The 23,389-nt window shown below is 36.0% G+C and overlaps 2 protein-coding genes across 2 annotated transcripts; both read left to right on the plus strand.

The window, feature by feature from the left end:
* The first annotated feature begins 1,581 nt into the window (after positions 1-1,581).
* cd79b (CD79b molecule, immunoglobulin-associated beta) lies at positions 1,582-13,963 on the plus strand. Its single transcript, XM_034055549.3, has 5 exons — positions 1,582-1,717; positions 6,770-7,072; positions 10,955-11,073; positions 11,627-11,677; positions 11,854-13,963. Exons 1-5 carry the CDS (start codon positions 1,648-1,650, stop codon positions 11,956-11,958), a joined length of 648 nt encoding a protein of 215 aa, XP_033911440.2. The 5' UTR covers positions 1,582-1,647; the 3' UTR covers positions 11,959-13,963.
* A 3,435-nt stretch (positions 13,964-17,398) lies between these two features.
* LOC117433528 (somatotropin-2) lies at positions 17,399-21,741 on the plus strand. Its single transcript, XM_034055852.3, has 5 exons — positions 17,399-17,482; positions 18,007-18,161; positions 19,117-19,233; positions 20,057-20,218; positions 21,290-21,741. The coding sequence occupies exons 1-5, from the start codon at positions 17,473-17,475 to the stop codon at positions 21,488-21,490; spliced, it is 645 nt and encodes a 214-aa protein (XP_033911743.1). The 5' UTR covers positions 17,399-17,472; the 3' UTR covers positions 21,491-21,741.
* Positions 21,742-23,389: the final 1,648 nt, after the last annotated feature.

Here is a 23,389-nt window from a genome sequence, read left to right on the forward strand (position 1 = left end):
TCAGCTTCGTCAAGGTCAGTACGTCCAACTCTAAAAAAAAAAAGACTCTTCTCTCTGCTCTGCTAAGTTCTGCTCTAACCAAGTACCTCGCCTCGATCCTCTTTTCATCGACTTCTCAAGAACAATTATTACAAGACATTGGTTTTACTCTCACCTCAACTCCCTCCTGACTCGGACTGGGCTATCCTCAAAACTCTACTCCTCTCACTCTTTCCGGATTGGAGCAGCCACTTCTGCAGCACGAGCTGGAGTCAATCAGCACCTGATCAAAAACATGGGCCGCTGGTCTTCTTCAGCAGTTGAGTCTTATATCAGATCCTCCCCTTCAGACATTGCAGCAGCTCAAAAGTCCTTTGTTAGTATGCCCGGAGTGGGGGCACCCTCTGCGCCAGGTCCACCGAAGGGGGGTTCCACAGCGCAGATGGCCTCCAATCCCTAGTCATCATTACTAACCTCCCTGTATTTTCTCTTCTTTAGAGCTTCCTCTTATCTATGTGTGTGGCTCAGCGGTTTTTCCCTATCTTCACGGTGCGGTGCTGCGGGGAGCCGGGGGTCTTTCTTTTGGGGGGGGGGGGGAGTGGGTCAGCCTCCTGCCCAAGTCACTGTCGTCCCCCGCGGTTCCTCGCTGGCTAGAGGGGACCCCCAGCCACAACTATTCTGTCGCAGCTCATGCGCTAGCTGGCCGAGTCTCTTTATCCTAACTCTCCATGCTGCCCAGTTGCCAGCCACACTGCCTGGGGATGCTGCACTGAGTAGTGACGGATCTATCCCTTTGTCTTTTATGTCATCAAGAGTGGCTTTTATGTTTGTCTTCTCATTCTCCTTGTTCGTCCAGCAGCCGAGATGCTGCCTGGATCCGACCTGGACTGAGAGCTTTGTCCTTATTTGTTCTGTCTCTCATTCTCAATAGCCGCCCAGCAGCCAGAGGATGCTGCCTGAGCCGGTGAGACATGAGAGTTCAGAGTGTTTCACGTCATATATCCAGCTCTTCTCATCTCAAGCTGTCCAGCTTTATGTCTCTAATTCCATGTTATATAAGCACCCCCGTTCCTCAAATTAAATCCCCCTTATTCTGCACTACTCAAGCCCTTGTAAGTGACCAGTGAAATCTTATTAAAGTGTTTTGAATACAGCCGTCAGAAAGACAGCTGCGGGGCTTCTAGGTATTAGTATATCTCTGGTTAAAGAGGTAAAAAATTTTATTAGAATAACAAGTTTCTTATCTTTTTTTTGTTATTTAGTTTCACTTTGATTCAGGTGAAGCCTATACTTATCTTGCAAACCCCCCCCCCCCCCCCAACGTGGGACAAAAAAAATATCAGCCATGAACAAAACTGTCGATCCATCATTTTAAAGTTGAAGACATTGAGAAAGTCTTCTGGTCGAAACATCAAACAATTGTACTAAGTTTATTTAAGCATTACTGTAAAAAGTCCTAAACTATATTTATTTAAAGGTAGATGATTATCAGTGTCCTGGGACAGTCCCAACTGTAGCTAACTTTAACTCAAAGGAAGTGCAAACCAAGCATATCGAATATGATCACTGTGCCTTGCAGAATTAATCACAGCAGGGGGTGCACAGCAGTGTTTTTGCCCACTTCTGAAGAATAAGATTGAAGATTTGAAAGATACTTTGAGAAAGGTGATGGCATTCTCTGGTTTACATGGTTGCCTATTCTTTGGATGTTTTGTTTTCCAACTGGCTAATTTATCAAGTAAGTGCATTTGTTCAGATTAATAAAAGACTTTGCACTAGCTTTCTGTCGTAAATAACCTGCAGATTAAGAACCAGTAATTTACAAGCACTATGATTTGTTTTGTGTACCGACATAATTAGGTATTTTGGAAAACTTAATTGCAAAAGGAAAATTAAGATTTAAGGATGAATATATTTTAAGGAGAGTTTTTTGGTGCAAGAACCAAGCTTAAAAAGTAATTGTGTGGGTATAAAAGCATCAAGAAACTATTGTTAATAATTAAAGTGGTCCTTCCTGCATCTATGTTGTTTCTTGCTAGGTTTATACTGCTGAATTAATTTTATTCTTTGGGTCATATGCAATAAATACACTTTCTATCTGGTTTGCACCACTTTGTTCTAGAGGAAAGAAAAAAGGAAATAAATAAATGTTTCATAGCTAGTTTTACAACATCACCGGTTTGCTATTTATTTTAGAAAAATATAGCTCAACTTTGCACGGGATTAAATGCCTTGTAAATGTCGACCTCTATATTTTTCTGCAAAGAAACATGCATATGTGAATGGAGATACAAATTGTATTAATAAACCATGGCTAAGCGCAATGAATACTGGAAAGAGAACCATCTCCCATCTGTTGGTGATATCACCTCTGCATGACTCTTGATTTTATTCATCCTGAAAGTGACAATTATATGTCATAACATGATACAGTACATTTTTGCATGTTCTTTCTGTGACACGAGAGATACGTTTAAAATGTATTTAGACCAAGAAGCTTTTTTAGTAGATTTATTTAATTTTTTTTTGTAGCAATATTTTTGCTCACCTTTCTCTAAAAGGATAAAATATTATTAAACTGAATTTTTTTTTTAAAAAAGTCCATAATCATGTTCACTTTCAAACTGCTTTTTTACAACATTATCCAATTTTTTAGAGCAGAAAGCAGTGGAAATGTACAGCTATGGCCAAAACTTTTGCATCACCCTATATAATTAACACATTTTGCTTCATAAAGTCAAATGAAACCTGCTGAATAATGTTACATTAACATATTGAATTACATACCGCTTTGTAGTTTTTCATATACTTAATGGAAAAATATGACATTTCGAAATCTAACATGAACTACTGTACTAACATTATGGCTTCCAGTACACTTTTGTGATATCATTTTGTAGTTTCTTGATTACATGATGTTAAATAAATTAATATTCCTCTTTTTTTATTATGTCTCAATCCTAAAATTCTAGGTGATGCAAAACTTTTGGCCATAGCTGTACTTTGTTTGCATTCCCCAAAGATATTTGTTTGTAAAACTGTAGGGACAGAAGCTATGAAATCAGTGTGTCGCTACAACACTGTAAAAAGGCAACTTAAGATGTAGCAGTACGGCATTATATATCAGGATCTATATTTTACTCTGTGGGCACAACTGTAACTATTACCCACGGTGGAAAATAGTTCCTCTTTTTTTTAATGATGTTTTTGTTACGCTCATTTTACAGGAAATACCTACATCTAGCATTTTATTATAAAAAACACTGAGGCACCGCACTTTTGTGGATGGATCCATGGCTAGATACTTTAGGGGATAAAAAAAGACTGATTTAAGATTAATTATTACAACAACAACAACAAAATCCACTAAGTTAGACATGCGAAATGTAAAAGCGCAAGGAGTTCCAGTGTTGGAGGTATGTAGCCCTGAGTCAGTTCAGTTTTAGGATTAGTAACCCAAGGTTAGAGAAGTATGGAAGGCCTTGTAAATGAGTTGGAGGATCTTGCAGCCATTGTAAAGAAGCAAGGACACACATTACATGTTGAAACAGAAGAGTGTTCATATCCAAATACTTGTAGCACAGAGACTCCAGTGACAGCTCCACTACAGTAATCAAGTATGTATTAGAAACCAGGGCATAGACCAACTCCAGTGTGGAGTGAAGCAATTTCATCTCTTACATTAGTATCTAACATTCCCTGAACCAAAAAAAAACAAAAAAAGTTTTTATGATCCATTTTGTTTTCTTGAACGTAGTAACAGGTTTCAAAAATAATCTTGGAAACAAGATACAACAGGGTTATATTTTAATGTAAAATTGATCAGCTTGCCAGTTAACAGTAATGATTGCCAGAACATGAATTGCCAAGTGTGGAAAACTGAGCATGGCTACTGGCAAGAGATAGGGATTGATGCAGGAGCAATATTGCTGGAAATATTTCATGCTATGATGTCATGTTTTTTGTCTGTGCCCTCTATCATCAATATGCTGCCATGATGAATTCACATGAGATGACTGGTGATAGTTGCTTGCAAAATTGCACTTAAAAGTTTCCAAGTGTAGAACCGAATATTTTGCCATTCATAATTGCCTAATGTAAACCAGACCTGACATTTTAAAGTGCCTCCTGCTGATAAACAAATAAATAAATACAAATCTACATTTCTTACTGTCACAAAGACGGCCAGAGTGGGTGGCGTCAGACCAGAAGCAGGAAGGAATACAGAGAGACTTGGGGTTTTGGTATAGCTGAGCGCGTGATCGCGCTCAGCATTTAATAAACAGAACAGAAAATAAAAAGGTTTGAAACACAAAAACACTGGACACGGCACTGGTAGCCAAAATAAATAGACAAACAAAACAGACTAGACAGCAAACACGGTGAGTGAGACAGTTATTCACTTTATATTTACGTTCTTTCTTATTATCTTATTTCTTAGTTTCTCCTTCTCCACACTCGTTCTCCACTCACCGAACACCTAACCACGAGTGACTAAACGTGCATCTATTTATACTGTTTGTGCTGGGATTCAATTACTAATTAATTATTCACTTGAATCCCAGCACGTGAATTCATTACGTGAAACCCCGTGTTCACATATTATATTTTAAATGCACGTGCGTGATGTGCAATCCCGTGCCTAAATACAAATATACAATTTAAACACACGTGAAACACAGACCCGTTTATATCCCGTGTACCAATGACTATACACCAACATTAACACACGCACGCAACACACAAATGCACACAGGGACGGGGCACATTGCCACACTTACATTTACTGGAGGAGTTATGAATTTAAAATTATAATTAGAATTGAATTGATAAAAATAGAGCCTGCATCTATAAACTGAGGTTTATAGTATTTAATCAGGATGTTAAAAAACCACACACTATAATCAGAAATACATATTGTTAGCCATAAACTGATTTGTTTGTTTGCGCCTCAAACTACTGCAGTGACTTCCTGTACATCTGGTAAAAAAATAGGAAGCAGAACTACTGCACTTTGTTCTAAAGATAGAAGTCATACATTTGATAAATGGCTGTAGGTTTTCCATTTAAGATGCCAATATAAATTCAAGTTTATTTCGTGCAAAAGTATTTTTAAATGTCCTCTGATTAGTGACCAGTAAAGCAGAAAGCATACTGGTAATAATGGGTGCATCGGTCAAAAAAGTGTCTCTCTTATTTTTTCTTCCAACGTTCTCTTGCAAGTGGTTTAAAAATAAAATTAAATAATCGATTTTCAGTGATTAATTTCTTAATCACTTTTTCTCCTACCACCCAATGTGTCATAAAATGTGTCATCGTGGTCCAATGAATGTTTGGGTTTCAATCACAAAATAAACAATAGTTTTATTTTGAACGCAATTACAATGAATATGTTTGGTTTCATATGTTAAGTGTGATGCTAGATATGACTGTTCTTCTATTTGTAAACTATAGCTTCGGTTTGACACCTGCCATGACACTGTACCAACTGAAGGCTTAAAGGTTACATAATTACATTTCTGAGAAATTATTACTAAATAAAGGTAACACATGAAACTGGGTCCATTGGACCAGCTGGTAAAGGGTTAATGAAGGCTGGAAGTAATTTTTACACTGAAAATGAAAAACAGCAGCTGCAAACTGTAAACAACTTGCTGTTCCTTATGCAGGGGTGATTTTAGTAAAAAATAAAATAATTTTATGTATTAAACTGCACTTCATTGTTTTTGCCAAGAAGTTTGTGGTGTCCCATGTCTGAAAATGTCATTAGAGATTGAGATAAGAGTCAAACAATAATGAAAGGCTTGCCACTGTTTTAGAAGTGTGATGGCACTTCTTTTCTCATTGGTTTACCAGATCATGTTAAAGATTAGACTTGCTATACAAGCATCCAACATCTTTCTGTCATGAGGTTTCTGTCTTCCTCCTCCCTGCCACCTCCTTTGCAGATACATCTCCTTTGATTAACCTGTGGCAGCTGTCATAGATCTCACCTCCTTACTAGTCTATCATCTGAATTAAAAAGAGCTTTAAATCTTAAAAAAGCTCAACCCCTGGTAGAGATTTTTTCTGTGTTGTTGAGACAGACAGGGTCCTAATACATCCTTCTAGGGTGGGTACGTCATTGGCAATGTGGTAAAATAAAAATAGAGTCAGTTTTTACCTGAAATTAATATTTTAAAAAGTTAGGTGTACTGGTAAGACAAATGACAGTAACTAGAGTTACACATTGGATTAACACAAAAGTGGTATCCGTGCATTGAACAAGACTAGCGTTTCTATTTAATATGTCATAGTGTGGGGTATATGATCATGTGACATTATCAGAGGTCAAAGGGCACATAGAGTCATTTTTTTAGCTGTTTTGGGACTTTTTGAGTTGAAATGGCTGAGGAATGTGTTCCACCTAAAATAGAAGTGTTCCTCAGATTATGTGTCAGTTTTTTACCAAAAAGATTTGATCTATACCTTACCATTTTGGCAGGGTGTCACAAGTGTCCCTTTTTGACAAAAAATTGTATAGTTTTTGTCCCAAAAACACAGAAAAAAATTATCTCTACCGGGGGTTGATGTTCATCACCAAAATTGGTACTCAGATGATAGTCTATTCAGATCGGAAAGCGAGATCCTGGGCCACACCTATCCTGTTATTCACTTATATAAGTATTCTAATGATTAAACTCGCTGTTGTCTCGCTTATTGAATGGGTCATGAAATAAGACTGTATTTGGATGGAATACCATGCCTATGTTTTAATGACTGATGGTGTGTTTCTCATTTGTTTCTGAAGCAGGCTTCAATGTTGTGCAATCACCACGTTTCCTGGGAATAAGAAGTGGAGCCACAGTGTTTCTTTACTGCAAGACTGACTCTCCAGATGCAGTAGAAGTGAAATGGTGGAAAAGTACAGAAAACGGCAAGGAGTTGTATTCGAATGATAGTGCTGGAATCAAGGAGTCAGATAGATCAACGATACACAAATTTATGATTACTATTACAACAGTCAAAAGAGCTGACAGTGGAATTTACTACTGCGATATTAAAGTCAATAACAATACAAAAAATGGTTCTGGGACTGAGCTAAAAGTACATGGTAAATATACTCACATTTCTTATATATAAAGAAGAAAATAAAAGCACTGATAATGTTAGGTTATTATCATAACCCTGGTTCCCTGTAACCTGAATAGATATAACAAAGACTGCTCGCCAGAGCCTGTGACACAGTCGTGCCCGCCCCTGAGGGCATAAATAGACGCACACACAGGTCTCATCATCATTTTTCCTTCAAGAATACTGCAATCATGGATGCAGGAAGCTTGAAGGTTAATGGTTACATTTCTATTTCAGGGAACCAGGGTTATGATAATAATCTTTTCCTATCAAGTACAAAATGTAACCATTACCTCATGGGTAGAAATACCAAAGCTGTCGCAAGGCAATATTGCAGACCAACTGGAATGCCACAAGGCTTGGCCAAGGCCACCTTGAATGTTACCATGAGGAACCCTAGTACTTAGGACTAAAAAATTGAGGGAAAACTCACCACTGCATGATTTAAAAGAAGACAACAACAGGCTTCTTCAACACTTTGTTACCATAAATAGCAACACAGAAGATACTCTTGCAAATTCGCATGCTCATTTTGGACAAGCCTATATCATATCAAACCCCTAAATTAACGTTCAACAACCAATATTACACCACAACTATGGTATATATATTTTTTAACTCCATCAGCCTATATACAGATGACCCGCTTTATATCATGATTGCCGTGCAGACATAATTCGTGATATAAAGCAGGTCATGATATAAACCGGGTTTCACGTTTGCTGATGACAGCATATTACAAGTGCGAGAACAAAAAAAAAACGAATGGTGAATTAAAGAGAGTTGTTTCAATACTGTATATTTAGTTGTTCTTTACATTTAAACAAATCCATATGGTTTACTACAGGACACATACATTTTGTATCATTAACTGGAACGAAAGAGTTTGTGTCATTATCTAAAAAAGGCATGAATTGTCGACTGATGAGAGTACTCTATTAGGCGTTGCACTTGGTGTTTTTTGTGTGTGTGTGCATTTGTAAAATTTGGTGACTTTGGTGTTTTGCAACTGAACTGTATCTCGTGAAGACCGCCCACACAGCATTTGTTGACAAGCTGCACAAAATGTCAGTTTATCAGCCAAGACAATTATTGGTTGTAGTTGCGTTGGAAATTAATTATATCCTGTGGTTACTTAGTAAAGTATGCTGACACAGCATTTGACAAGCTGCACAAAACAAATATGCAGGTTTGTGAGATGATATTAAGAGAGGTCATTTCTCAAAGAACCTATGGTGCATGGCGAGTGGTTTTTCAAAGGTTGTGAAAGCAGGAAGTGAGTTTTAAGAAGCACTTGCACACAGAGGAAGAAAAACAAATACTCACTTAAAATGAAAAACGCCATAATCCACTCGCTGATAACACTAACCCGACCCGACCCCGAACCATAATATACAAACTACATCCGACCTGAACCCGACACTTATTGTTGGTTCCCGTCGGGCTCTGGTCGGGTAGCAAGGCTCTACTCACCTCTATGATTATAAGGGCCGACCCTGAAGCCGCCCTTAATGTTCCAAAACCAGGCTTGCATCTCATCCACCCACTTAGAGGATGTGATTGCAAGCAAGAAAGTCGCTTTCAAAGATAAATATTTCAGCTCAGCTGAATGCAAGAGCTCAAATGGGGGCTTCATAAGTGCTTCAAGCACAACGTTAAGCCTCCAATCTTATATTTTCCTAACCTCATTCTTGAATTAGATAGAATATATTAAAAATATATTATCAATATATTTTATACATTGTTTATACACCAAAATCGACCCCTTTTCTAGATATGAAAAATATATGAGATATATGGTAAATATATCGTTAATGCTTTAAAATATAAAGTAAATATATTGAGAAATATAAAATTCAGATGAGAAAAATACATAAACATTTGAAATATTTAACTTAATATATGTGCTTAAATGTGGTACATAATAATAAAAAAAAACAATATTGTAGACAAGCATGGCAATTAAAAGCACCTTTATGGCTTAATAAAGGTAGCAACAAGAAAGCAACAGCAGCTCTTTTTTGTTTATTTGGCAGAGATTACAAAGATCAGTGACTCATCTATCACTAACACAAACACATGCGCACAGGCAGCTCCCCACTCTTACGGTTGCACACACCTCTCAGGGTGATTTTCACAGAGTAATAACAAATCACAGAACTACTCCCAAATGAACAATAAACATGTAAAACAATGACTTGAACAATTATCACAAAAACAGTAATCAAATATTTACAATAATCAACAAATAATCATAGTTTCCACACAAAAAATCCCAACCCCCAGCGTCCTTTGCAAGCAACTAATTTACATGAGTCCGCTCAGGCAATATCTATATATGACAAATACATATTTAATGCTTTTATAATAAATATATTGATTAATATTAAATTTAAAAAAGGTAAATGCATGGTTCAATACAATTAAATATATAGTTTATGTACTGTAAGGCATATATTTAGTTAATGTTTTTTATCAATGTTTAATCAATGTCTAAGGTCAGCATCACATATTAGCATCCTTATACGTTTCAGGGAAACTTATGAACGCATTCTTAATGTATTTTTATTCAGTTCCAAAACATTTACACCAATTTGTTGCTTAATATATTTTTTAATATATTTAAAAAGCATCCATAACTATTGTTTTTAAAATGTATGACGAATGTAAGGCAAAAACATAATATATTTTAAATGTATGGTAAGTTTGTTGCAAAGATATATTTATAACAATATATTGTAAAACATATAGTTTTGTCAGTTAAATACAATGAATTAGTAATGTATAAAAAATACATGAAAAATATCTAATTTAATTTGGGAGCCATATATTTATTTTATATGTTGAAAATATATGGTGAGGTTATTGTCACAAAGACGGCCGGAGTGGGTGGCGTCAGACCAGAATCAGGAATTCAAACAAAGACAGTGGTTGTGATGATGAGCTGAGTGCAATGGCTGCACTCAGCGTTTATTAACAAAATAAAAAGGTTTAACAGTACAAAAACAGGACACGGCACTTGCGCCAAAAGAAACATATAAACAAAACGGACTAAACACTAACACACAGGTGAAACGGAGACGAACAAACACGGTGAGTACAAACAAAACACTTATTATATTTACGATTACGATTTTAACTCTCCTTCTCTCTCAACCGTTCTCCACTCTCTGAACACCTAACCCTGAGTGCAAGAAATGTGCGTCTATATATACTATTGTGCTGGGATTCAATTACTAATTAATTATTCACTTGAATCCCAGCACGTGAATTAATTCTGTGCAACCCCGTGCTCACATATTACATTTAACCAGCACGTGAAGTGATTTGTGCTCTCCTCGTGCCTAAATACAAATCTACACTTTAAATATACGTGAAACACAGACCCGTTTATATCCCGTGTACCAATCTATACACCAACATTAACACACGCACGCAACATACATACACATAACACAAATGCACACAGGGGCGGGGCGCTTTGCCACAGTTATACATACATTATTCATATATTTAACATGTTTCCCATTCATAAAAAAAAAAAAATATTAAAAATATATTTTCTTTCCGTATGGGTTTATTTATTGATTTGAAATATGTTAATAAGGTAACAGACGTTAACAGAACATATAGGATACAGTATAACATAAACCATGTAAAACACATTTACTACTGAAGCCTCTATCTAACTTTATAAGGTATTTTCTTACAATTCTGTGAGTCAAATTGTGTCTAAGCAAAAATTTAAAAAAAACAAACTGATTAATAATTTCTGATAACCCAGGAATCCCCTAACTAAAAGTAAAATGCTAGTGCAATTTATTAATACAAGATGTTAATTAATGTATTTTTCATGTTTAAGCTCGTATTCAACCAGAAGAAATCACCAGTCAGAACACAATGAAGGATGCAATCATTCTGATACAGGGCTTTCTCCTGTTAGCCTGCGGGTGTGTTCCATTTCTACTGAATCTAAGCAAGGTAAATGCACATAACCCCTGTTGGCCTGTGGTGCCTTTAAACATGTTTATCCTTGTGGTTTGGTGTTAGAGTGGGCTAATACAGAAGCTGTCGCCTCTGGAGGCCTGGGTTCACATGAGCACATGTGTCAGATATGTCTGTTTAAACTTCGTTCCTCAGCCTAAAGGTCGACATGGGAAAACTAACAAAAGCACAACACAGCAAGTTAAGTGTAATAATTTAACTAGTTTAGTTAAGCAGGGTGTTTTGAGATGTGTGGGATGGCCCCAATTTTGCCACTGGGTTTGACTATTTTTGATTTTTTTAATTATGTCATTGGCTCTTGTGGTATTAAACATCTGCATTTCCTAACGCTTGGTACCTGATAACAAGCCATATCCTATCATACACTTTTTCCCAACTGGAAACTTCCATGTCAAAATGGTAAATAAAAAATTGAAAACAAAAAGTAAAGTGTGACACAATTAAATCACAATCTCAACCTTTACATATTCTATTAAACACATCAGTATTAACAGTACAAATATACTTAAATCAGTTATTTACCTTTCAGGACGATGCAGAATCAGATAACGGAGAACTCGAGGAAGAACATACTTACGAGGTACCTTATTTAACCATGTTTAACATGTCAAATGCTTGTTTCTGTTTGTTATCAGTTAGTCTATGGTAGACTTTTAGTAGTCTCAAAAATAATGTGAATTGTACTGCAAATAAAGATTTTGTTAAGGTGTAACTAATTCTGTTTAAATCCCCTGCACTTGTACTGTTATTTTACAGGGCTTGGAAATTGAAGAGAATGAAAATGCATATGAAGGTATTGTTACTGTACGGAGAGATGGAGAGGCCAAGTGGATTTATGGAGAGCATCCTTGTCAAGAATGAGGAATTACTTTACCGATGTGTATTTTGAAATGTGTCCATTGGATCAGTTGTGTCACTGGGACAATTTTGGGAAAGGGGGTGTTGGTGGGGCCAGGGTGGGGGGTAACATGAACAACTTGCCTTACACAAACCAGCCAGGAGTTGTCTCTCCTGGTGTACATCACCTGCAGTGCTCAACTTGGATTTTCCCAAACTATCAAAATATGACTTAATCTGCATGGCACTGTCACTGAAATAGACTCTGACATGAGATCCCAGTAGCCTGGTGTATCTCAGTCTTTAGCCCTTGCCTTTATTCCCTCTTGTCGTATTGGTTAAATTATTTACAGTAGCATCAAATTAAATATTCTTATTTTCTTACTGTTCCCTTGCCTTTTATGATGTTTGCAATGATTACTTTGAGTTCAGGAGCTGCCCTTCAGTTCTAGTTGCCTGCCCTAGACATTTATTAGGCAGGCTAGATCAACCAAAGGGGTCCTTATATTAGTTTCAACCAGCACCTTCTATTACACAGCAATGTTTTACCTGAAAAACTAAAGAAAACTCATTCCGAAGTGGCAGATCACTAGAGGGTGCTGGCTGTCTATACAGACACTCTGGATGATCTAGCCTATGTTGCATACATCAATGGCTGGTAACTAGAATTGAAGAGCAGGAGAAAGGACCCATCTTAAATCACGATATTTTAATAATTGCAATAAGAATCACTCAGAATGACTGCAAACATCTTTAAAAGGATAGATGACAGAAAAATGGACTCTAGTCTAAGTATAAACTATAAATTATCCAGTAGGATGAGTATGCTATAGGTTCATGTGGAATATGCATGGTAGATGGTTGCTATAAATCTGTACAGGGTGGCAATCTCTGTGAAAACAATATGAGACACCAATGCATAAGATTAGGAATTGCTGTCACTTCATATGAAAATCATTTATTATCAGGTAACATAGGAGTAATATTTTGTTTATTTTCAGGATAACATGATTATTAAAACTGTAGGCTGTTTATATTTAAAGTAAAAATTACTTATTTTCAATATTTTCACATACAATTTGAAAGAATTTCACATAGAAAGCTCTCATTTAGGCAAAAAAACCTAAAATGCAGTGGCAGAGTTAAACAGTTTCCCTTTAGTAAATAAGGGAACTGTTTCAATGTTGTGAATGGTCCTTTTAGAAATTATAAAATACATTTCTGGAGAATGAGAAATGTCAGCAAAAACAAAATGGTAATATTTTTTTCACACTTATAAATCTTTTTTACTACTGAGTGTTATGCTTGTTTATGTGTGTTTGTAATGCTTTATTAAAACAAGTTATGTGTATTCATTTATCTATGATACAAACAACAATCTACAGTTTCCTATAAACAATTATTATTTATTTCTTAGCAGACGCCCTTATCCGTTTTTCAATCAACACCCTAATACTCTGTTTCACATTTTATTTAGTGTTTGGATTTTTGGGATCTTGTGGTACCGAAGGAAGTGCTGTACTTTTTAAAATGAAAAGTTGAACTATATATCAATTCAATGGGCAGCGGGCAGTGAAAAGATTCACAGAGCTTAATTAAGCAGAGGGAAATGGATTTTAAAACTGCAGTTACTGAATTGGAATTATCATTACTATAGTTTATCAAGGGCAGCAGTGTGGAGTAGTGGTTAGGGCTCTGGACTCTTGATTGGAGGGTTGTGGGTTCAATCCCAGGTGGGGGACACTGCTGCTGTACCCTTGAGCAAGGTACTTTACCTAGATTGCTCCAGTAAAAACCCAACTGTATAATGGGTATTTGTATGTAAAAATAATGTGATATCTTGTAACAATTGTAAGTCGCCCTGGATAAGGGCGTCTGCTAAGAAATAAATAATAGCAAGCCATCCTTTTTGCCTATTACAAATGCACTGTCCAAATTCCTACTGTAACATCTATTCTTATATTTGTATTCCATTAGTTGTTTATACTGTGTGCAATGAACTTTGATGTAGGCCTATTTGTTGTGTTTTATTGAGTTTTTTTTTTTAAAATAAAAAGTTTTTTTTTTTATCTGATGGTTTTGCATGCTAATTATATGTACAAAAACCACACAACACACCCATAATACCATGCCAGCACACAACACAAAATTACCTTCAACTGTTACTTGGCTGAATGCAATAGCGGATTAAATTATATTAATTGGCCTCCAGTGAAAGAAATTAGGAACAGGGTGATTGTCATCTTACAATCTTTATTTATCAAATAGGAACAACCTTCATTTTTTACTCATGAAAGATTTCATCTTACCGTACATTGGACGTTTCTATTGGATAACACACATCAAGCAATATTTCCAAAGCGTTTACTACAGTCTTTAATTAACTCCTATTTTTGAAAGGAGAAAAAAAGCTACTGATTTTACAAAATTAGAACCACATAATGTGAGTACTACTATTCATGGCCTTTAAAGCGCTTGAAAGCTTTTTGCTTCTCAGTTCTGTTTTATATACATGGAATCTTCTTCTTTCAAAAAATAGAACTTAATTCTATTGGGGCAGCAGTGTGGAGTAGTGGTTAGGGCTCTGGACTCTTGACTGGAGGGTTGTGGGTTCAATCCCAGGTGGAGGACACTGCTGCTGTACCCTTGAGCAAGGTACTTTACCTAGATTGCTCCAGTAAAAAAACCCAACTGTATAAATGGGTAATTGTATGTAAAAATAATGTGATATCTTCTAACAATTGTAATTGTAAGTTGCCCTGGATAAGGGCGTCTGTTAAGAAATAAATAATAATTAAATACTGGAGTAAAGGCTTTGAAAATATGGCCCAACAAGATCTATTCAATTGAATGAAATGGTGGCGGATCTAAATGCTGCTGCTGTTGTTAAAATCATTAAAATATCCACCACAGTTTAAATAAATTGATTAGTCCCCAACATCTTGGTCACATTGTCAGACAAAACCAACAGATCAGCCACATATAGCATGCTGATACCTACTATTATTTTATCCTTATTTTTCTCCCCAATTTTGAATGACCATATAAGTGAAACTCCTTACAACAGCTCAGGAGAACTGGTGGTCAGTGGGTGTCCTCCAATCCCACTGCCAAGTCAAACGCTACTTTACAATCAGGAGCAGACTATGTTGTTTGTAAACTGCAAACCTGTACTTCACCATACAAAGCAGGATTTGGGCAATTATTTACAAAATAAATTAGGAAGTTTACATGTTTATTCATCTACTTCCGTCCAAAATGGGATTTGCGGCCCACTATACATACACACTGAGAGATATTTACTGAGGTAGGCAAATAGAATAATTCATAAATAAAGCAGCATTTCCTGGCCCCAAGATGATCCTTTAAATGTGCTGATAAACATATCAAATTCTGTTATGTTTCTGCATATTCTTATTCCATTTGCAACAAACATAAATACATTCTCATGACTCTCTGACATTTCAGCTTTCTATGATTTGAATATTGAACACCAGTTATTTTCACTGACACCTTAGACAGCTGCTGTTTGACAAAGGACAAGGCGAGATGAGCAAACAAGATACTGATCATGAATATGACCTCATTATGTGCAACGCTTGGTCAGTGACCTTCTGGAATATCAGAGCACCCACAGGGAAGAGAAATATTGTATATTAGAAGTCATCAATATGGGTCTTCTGAAAATATATACCCCAAAATCATATTTAGATGACTTTAAAGTAGCAGGGTTCCAAAAAAATATAGCGTTACATGGTTAAATAATATACCTGTCATTTTCCCTTTCATTATTAATATCCTGACAACTTTTTACACTTATAACTTAAAATTCTGTTTCAAATATCTTTTCAAAATGTACACTCCAGTGCATTGATGGTGTAAGGATTATTTCCCACATTGTCAAACAGGTAACACAGCAATAACGATCCATGATGTGGTAAGGAACAGAAAAGCCAGAGCACTTGTTATGTTTTTTAAATACTTCTTCATGCAGTGATTTAAGAGGACAGTGCTCAAACCAAAGTGCACTAGAGTGAGCATTTTGAAAACAGCTTTGAAACAGACGATAAAATTATAAGTCTAAATAGTTGTCAGGAGGTTAACAATGAAAAGAAAAATTACAGGTATGTTATTTAAACAGTTGTAGCAACATGTGGGGGTGTATAACACTATATTTTTCAGAACCCCACTACTTAATCTTTGAAGCTTTGTGAATAGGATGCAATATTGGGCAATATTTTGGGGTGAAACATCAATGATAAATTAATTATAAACAATAAATATTGCTTTTCCCAACTATTCTCGTCAGTTCATCTCTGTAAATGAGATAGTTATCTTGTTATATCGTGTTCAAATATCAATACTTTAGTAAATGTTAATATTTAACTAAAAACATTAAGGGACACTTAAGCAATGCACCAGAGTAGAGTGGAAACTTGAAGCCCTACCACCCATGGCTTGACGCTCTACAGACATTTTCGAGGTCAACTGTCTGATTGCTAAACAAGTAAAGTATTTAAAAGATCCTGTTATATACAAAGTTCATGACCAGATCAGCCCCTTGCCTTATGGTTCCAAACTCAATTGGAATCCTAATTTGTGACACGTTTGTCTGCAATCATTGTATTATTTGTCTCATAAATGTAATATGATCAGTTTAAAAGTGTGACTAAAAGTTCCTTTCCTTTTATGAGGATCTTATATTTGAAATAGGGCCTTATACGGTTCTAAATTGGTGCTTTAAATCAATTGCAGTTTGCGTGGGGCTAAATCGCAAGAGGATGGGGCTAAACCTGGAAGTGCATTAAAAACAAATGTTTGCCAGTAGAAAGTGACCAGGTGCAGTGCTTTCATGTTTTTTTGACAGGGACTTAAATTGTCCTGATATGTCCTGATACCACTGGAGGTGACAGGACTCAGACTGGACACGTACTAAATAATTAATATTAATTTGGTCTCCTACTACAAAAAAAGACATTGCACTCGAGAAGGTAGAGAGAAGGACAACTAGACTGATCCCAAGACTTAATGACATCAGCTATGAGTACGTTTAGAATGGAATTTAGGAAGCACTTTTGTACACACAGTTATAAATGCATGGAATAGTCTACCAGGTGACATAGTAGGATCTAAACCACTGGAAACATTATTATTATTATTATTATTATTATTATTATTATTATTATTATTATTATTATTATTATTATTATATCAATGTGTAATAAATATTTTGGCATTTGCATTTAAGACTCAAGCAGGTGAAAATATTTACTATTTTCCCCTTACATCAAAACTAAGTTTAAACATCTGTATTTGTGACCATGACATCTATTGCACACTGAATATATTCAGTGCAAATCGCACTTTATTTAATAAGGCTGTTCACTCATCCTAAAAAAGGGAAGCCGATATGTGTTTTCCGACAGAAACATTACTTTATGCATATGATCTTGACGTATAAATAGTGGAATCTACCAGGAGTCAAACAAACACCTTGAAAGCTTTGGAAGACAAGGTCTATTGGACAAAAACTGAAAAATGGCATCAGGTAAAACCAATGTTTATTTCAGCTGAAAAGCGCTTTTTTCTTTCTTTTTTGTTTGAAGTCTGCTAAAATGATTAAGTGCTACATGTGATAAGACTAATATATATAAGTGTAATAAATGGTAAAGCTGAAGGTCTCATGGTTCATAGTGCTTTAATTGTACTTTGTTCAAAGCCTTGCAATCTAGAGCAATATTTGCACTAGCTATAAATAAATGTTGGTGTAATTAAATATAGGTGAATTGTTTACATTTTACAAATGTTATCCTTCTTTGTTCAGTTCCGTGTTTTATGGTGCGAAATAAACATAAATAACATTTTATTGTACGTATTTCACTACTGTATTTACAGATTGAGGGAAGTACACACACCTACACCGATAAAGGCACTAGCAGAAACGTTTGCCTACATGACTTAAGTTGTATCTTTTATTTTTAAGTTATGGTTTAATGTATTAATAAGTGTTTTCTATGCACATTGGAAGTCGATTTTCCAGAACTGAAATAAAGTGTATTTTTTTCTCTTCAGCTCTGCTTCTGTGTCCAGTGCTGCTGGTTATATTGCTGGTCTCCCCTGAAGAGTCTGGGGCCTACCCTATGATTCCACTATCCAGTCTTTTCACAAACGCTGTGCTCAGAGCTCAGTACCTACATCAGCTAGCTGCGGACATTTACAAAGATTTTGTAAGTATATGAAATCAACTATTTTAAAACACTGCAGTTGATTTGAATGATCTAAAATTAATTAAAAATGGGGTCAACAATTTCTTTCCTCCTTTCAGCCCTTGATAGAGACCACCAGCAGGATTAATAGAGTTAAAGATTGTCTGCATTCAGATCCACTGTTAATTATAAAAATAAACCTCCCCATCAGCTTTTTAGACTTCAACTTGAGCCGAATATTTTAAAATTAGGACCGAATATAAATATGTTAAAAATAATTATGAATGTGAATTTAAGAGGATAAAAAACATCTCATATTACAGTATGCCACTAATTCAGTGGGTGCTGCTTCACCTTCAACTACTAGCTACAATGTCCCCCAATCACAAACAAGATACAAATTACTGGCGTCTCTCTATAATATCATGTGCGCTCTGTTTCACTAGAAAGTCAGCAGACTGATTTATTTACATCCATCAAAATTAATATTAGCAGTAGGGACAAAGGTATCCTCCTCCACTTGTCAAATTTCCCATTGACAATGCACTGGGTATGCAGTAGGTATGTTCTTCATTAAACAGTTTGATCAAAACTTTAATGAAAACTGAAAATTGAAAAATGTGACATTTCAGAATCTAACATGAAATACTGTACTACTAGACTTTTGTGATATCATTTTGTAGTTTCTTGGATCATATGATGTTAAATAAAATATATAAATTTATGTTCATATAGGGTTTTTTTTTTTGTTGTTGTCTTAATCCTAACATTCTAGGTGATGCAAAACATTTGGCCAGAGCTGTACAGTACAAATACATAGGCACACTGGAGCTATTGATTCCTTTAATATAGACCTTTCTAAAGGTTGAGAGGGACAACCACATTTAAAGTTACATTTCTTATACATAAAAAGTATGTTTGCTATATTTTTCTGTCTTTTTAAAATATTGTTTCTTATTGATTTGTTTTCATAAAGGAGCGTACCTATGTTCCAGATGAGCAGCGTCACTCCAGCAAAAACTCCCCGTCAGCATTCTGCTACTCCGAGACCATCCCTGCGCCCACCGGCAAAGATGAGGCTCAACAGCGATCAGTGAGTCTCCTGTCCTCGATGTAGCCATTGTAGTGCTTTAACCATATTGAAACCATGTGGTGCAAGCTCAGCCACTCTGCCATACACACACACTAGAGATAACAGTACAAATACATTAGCTATCTGTGATGTGTAATAGTGCTCCTTTCGTAAGTAATTGAATTATAGTTTGAAGAATTAAAGGAGTGCTAACCAAGGCTTTTAAAATCAATTTTCTTACATCTTCTTATAATTAGCAACATCCTCACTGGTCTCCATTTCCATTGTGTTGAAGATCTTTGGTTTATTTCAAATATGATGATACAAATTGCTGCAGCTTTTGAGTTCCTAATCATTTCCTTTGCTATAATTTAAACTCACTCCAATAGTCTAGCTGTAATCAGACCATATGGCCTACAACGCGGATATCAGGAGGAAGCAGTTGATCTATAGCACTGTTTCCATGTCCTGAACTAACGTAATACAACAAAATAGATTAAGAAAGCTGGATAATAACTAAAACCACTTAGCTTTTAACTGAGTTTTTAATTTCTGTTTAAAATAAAGGTGCAAGCTCTTATTTACCATTGCACTATAAAGAATGAACTGGTCTGTACAGATAACACATTGCAGTTCTAATCACCCCCTCACACCAGGTACCATAACAAACTCTTTCCCAGGTGAGGAAAATTACTTAGATGTGTATAGACAACAATTAAATTAAACTTTTGGAGATTGATAAGATCAAGGAAATATTTCACAAACCATTAAAGACATGGAAACTGAAGACAAAGATTGTTCTTTGAAGGCTATTGATCCATCCATTTCCTTTATTTTTCTTTAGGACGTGGAGCTGCTTCAGTTTTCCCTGGCTCTCATCCAGTCCTGGATTAGTCCCCTGCAGTCTCTGAGCCGTGTTTTCACCAATAGCCTGGTGTTCAGCACCTCCGACCGAGTGTTTGAGAAACTGAAAGATCTGGAGGAAGGTATTGTGGCTCTCATGAGGGTAAGCAAGCAAACCTAAAGTAGTATACTAGTCACGCACACTGATATAATTGAAGACTGAAATTATGAAAAGTACCATTGGGATATTATCAGAATATCAGCATTACCAGCAATGGCAACAAATTCTTCAAAAATGTTGCACAGGGGTCCTGATATGGCACCATGAGCCCTATTTTCCACTCTGCAGTGATGATAAGGCATTGGTTATTTATTAAGTTCAAGCTGTTTCATATTTAATTTTTCCTCTTAAATTACATTTATTTTGTATATTGCATGTCCCTTAAACTGGGTTAATTAACTTAAAAAGCAACTTGGTATGGGTGTGAAATAAAGGTTATCTTAAGAAATGTGTTCTTGTTGTTGTTTAGAAACTGTATCATTCAGTCATCAAATCCTGATGACCTTTTAGAACTCTGATGTGTAAAGGACCTCTGAAGTCTGATGTCTACCTACATCAGGAATAACAGATTGTATCCATTAATCTTTCCCATCTAAAACACAGGGCCATATTTTCAAAGCGTTTCTCCAGTCTAATTAACTCCTATTTTTTTAGAGTAAAATGCCTGTTGATTTTACAAAACTAAAACTAAGTTATATCTTTCAAGTTCTCTTAAGCACTCTCAGTGTGTTTTGTATCTAATTTTGTAGCATTAACATTTTTTTTTGTCCTTTCAAAAAATAGGAGTTCATTGAAGAATGAGGAAATGCTTTGAAAAAAATGCCCTCAGTCTATAGTGGACAAATAAAATACAATATATAGCCTAGTATATATTACATTGAGGAAACAAGTCTTTTCTTACATCCACTATGGTAAGACTGTTGTAGGGGACAGGTTAATGGTTACACTATGGTGTACCTGATATACAGCTGCATGTATTAGTCCTATACCATTGTGTTACTATTGATATGCCAAAATATGAAATTGTTAACACTGTGATACCATTCAAGTGATGGCTTATGCCAATATAGTCCCTAAGTTCAGAACCACTATAGACATGTTGGCATGATTCAAAACATATATAATTACTTGAAACTACGTGGGAAAGTACCAATTATATATATTTTTTTTCAGGATCTGGGTGAAGGAGGTTTTGGAAGTTCTACTTTGCTGAAGCTCACTTATGATATGTTTGATGTCAACCTAAGAAACAATGATGCTGTGTTTAAAAATTATGGGCTTTTAAGTTGTTTTAAGAAAGATATGCACAAAGTGGAGACATACCTGAAAGTGATGAAATGCAGGCGTTTTGTGGAGAGCAACTGTACTCTGTAGAAAATAGCAGACATGAGTTAAAAACTGTCTTACTCTTTTATATCATTAAAATAAAGATATAGTAATGGGAAGTTTTAGTAATCATACTCTTTTCTTTCGTGTCAGTCTTGCAATCAAAACTGTTTTACTTAGCTTTTTTGTTTCACATGTATATAGCATTATTTAAAAAAAATTGAGTACTATGATTTGTTTTCAAGATCTTTCATAGTCATGTGGCTTGCTGAATTCTATGATGCAAATGTATGACTTCATATTTCAATAAAGTATGTCATGTGCAGTATAATCTGTATAAATGGCTCAACTCATTTAACAAATTGAAGGGGTCGGGACAAGGTGCAGTAATGTTAACTTACATAGTTGCTATTTTGAGAAAACATTCCATGAAATAGAAATGTAACCATTACTTAATGGGTGTTTACCTCCTAAAGACCCCAAAACCTGAATAGATATATCAAAGCTACACGCAGTGCCTGTGACTCAGTCATGCCTGCCCCCAAGAGCATATAAGGACTGTCCACAGAGAGCACAGCATAATTTTTCCTTCAAGCCTGCTGCAATCATGGACACAGCGAACTTGAAGGTTAATGGTTACATTTCTATTTCAGGGAACCAGGGTTATGATAATAACCTAACGTTCCCTATCAAGTATAAAATGTAACCATTACCTAATGGGTGAGTATAGCCAAGCTCTCTCAATATTGCAGAATGACTGGAATGCTACAAGGCTAAGCCAAAGGCTACCCTGAGCGTTACTATTAGGAACCCTAGTAACAAGTAGCTAGGGTTAAAAAGATTGAGGGAATAACTCACCTCTATGTCTATGTTGTAATGGTCGACCCTGAAGCCACCCTTAATAATCTAGTTCCAAAGCCAGGGTTTTGTGGATCTACCACATTCAGTGGAGAGTAACCCACAATGCTGCATTGCAAATGTCTGTGACAAATGCACCCTGAAATAAAGCCCATAAAGTTGCCATGCCTCAGTGAGCTTTTCTGGAGGGGGCAAGTTGGCTCACTCATATGCAGTCCTGACTATGTCTGTTATGCATTTGAACAGCCTCTATTTAGACATGGCTTGACCATGGGACTTTGCCCCATAACAGACAAAAAACTGTTTGGACTGCCATCAGCTTTTCGTCCTGTCAACATAATACGCTAGGGCCTGCACAGGGAAGTGCATATAGAGCTGCCTCTCCCTGTCAGACTGGAAAGCAGGTGGTACAAAGTGTAACCTTTGTCCTGGCTTCTGCAAAAATTAAGAACATAAGAACATAAGAAAGTTTACAAACAAGAGGAGGCCATTCAGCCCATCTTGCTTGTTTGGTTGTTAGTAGCGTATTGATCCCAGAATCTCATCACGCAGCTTCCTGAAGGATCCCAGGGTGTCAGCTTCAACAACATTACTGGGGAGTTGGTTCCAGACCCTCACAATTCTCTGTGTAAAAAAGTGCCTCCTATTTTCTGTTCTGAATGCCCCTTTATCTAATCTCCATTTGTGACCCCTGGTCCTTGTTTCTTTTTTCAGGTCAAAAAAGTCCCCTGGGTTGACATTGTCTATACCTTTTAGGATTTTGAATGTTTGAATCAGATTGCCGCGTAGTCTTCTTTGTTCAAGACTGAATAGATTCAATTCTTTTAGCCTGTCTGCATACAACATGCCTTTTAAACCCGGGATAATTCTGGTTGCTCTTCTTTGCACTCTTTCTAGAGCAGCAATATCCTTTTTGTAACGAGGTGACCAGAACTGAACACAAAATTCGAGGTGAGGTCTTACTAGCGCATTGTAAAGTTTTAACATTACTTCCCTTGATTTAAATTCAACACTTCTCACAATATATCTGAGCATCTTGTTGGCCTTTTTTATAGCTTCCCCACATTGTCTAGATGAAGACATTTCTGA

Source organism: Acipenser ruthenus, chromosome 33 (assembly GCF_902713425.1).
Source record: "Acipenser ruthenus chromosome 33, fAciRut3.2 maternal haplotype, whole genome shotgun sequence".
Lineage (NCBI taxonomy): Eukaryota > Metazoa > Chordata > Actinopteri > Acipenseriformes > Acipenseridae > Acipenser > Acipenser ruthenus.

Excerpts from the sequence above, each read along its gene's own strand:
- cd79b (XM_034055549.3), top strand. The coding sequence starts at position 1,648 with ATGGCATTCTCTGGTTTACATGGTTGCCTATTCTTTGGATGTTTTGTT. Across the intron at positions 1,718-6,769 it reads CCAACTGGCTAATTTATCAA|CAGGCTTCAATGTTGTGCAA; the intron begins GTAAGTGCATTT and ends TTGTTTCTGAAG. Across the intron at positions 7,073-10,954 it reads GACTGAGCTAAAAGTACATG|CTCGTATTCAACCAGAAGAA; the intron begins GTAAATATACTC and ends TTCATGTTTAAG.
- LOC117433528 (XM_034055852.3), top strand. Across the intron at positions 18,162-19,116 it reads CGGACATTTACAAAGATTTT|GAGCGTACCTATGTTCCAGA; the intron begins GTAAGTATATGA and ends GTTTTCATAAAG. Across the intron at positions 19,234-20,056 it reads ATGAGGCTCAACAGCGATCA|GACGTGGAGCTGCTTCAGTT; the intron begins GTGAGTCTCCTG and ends ATTTTTCTTTAG.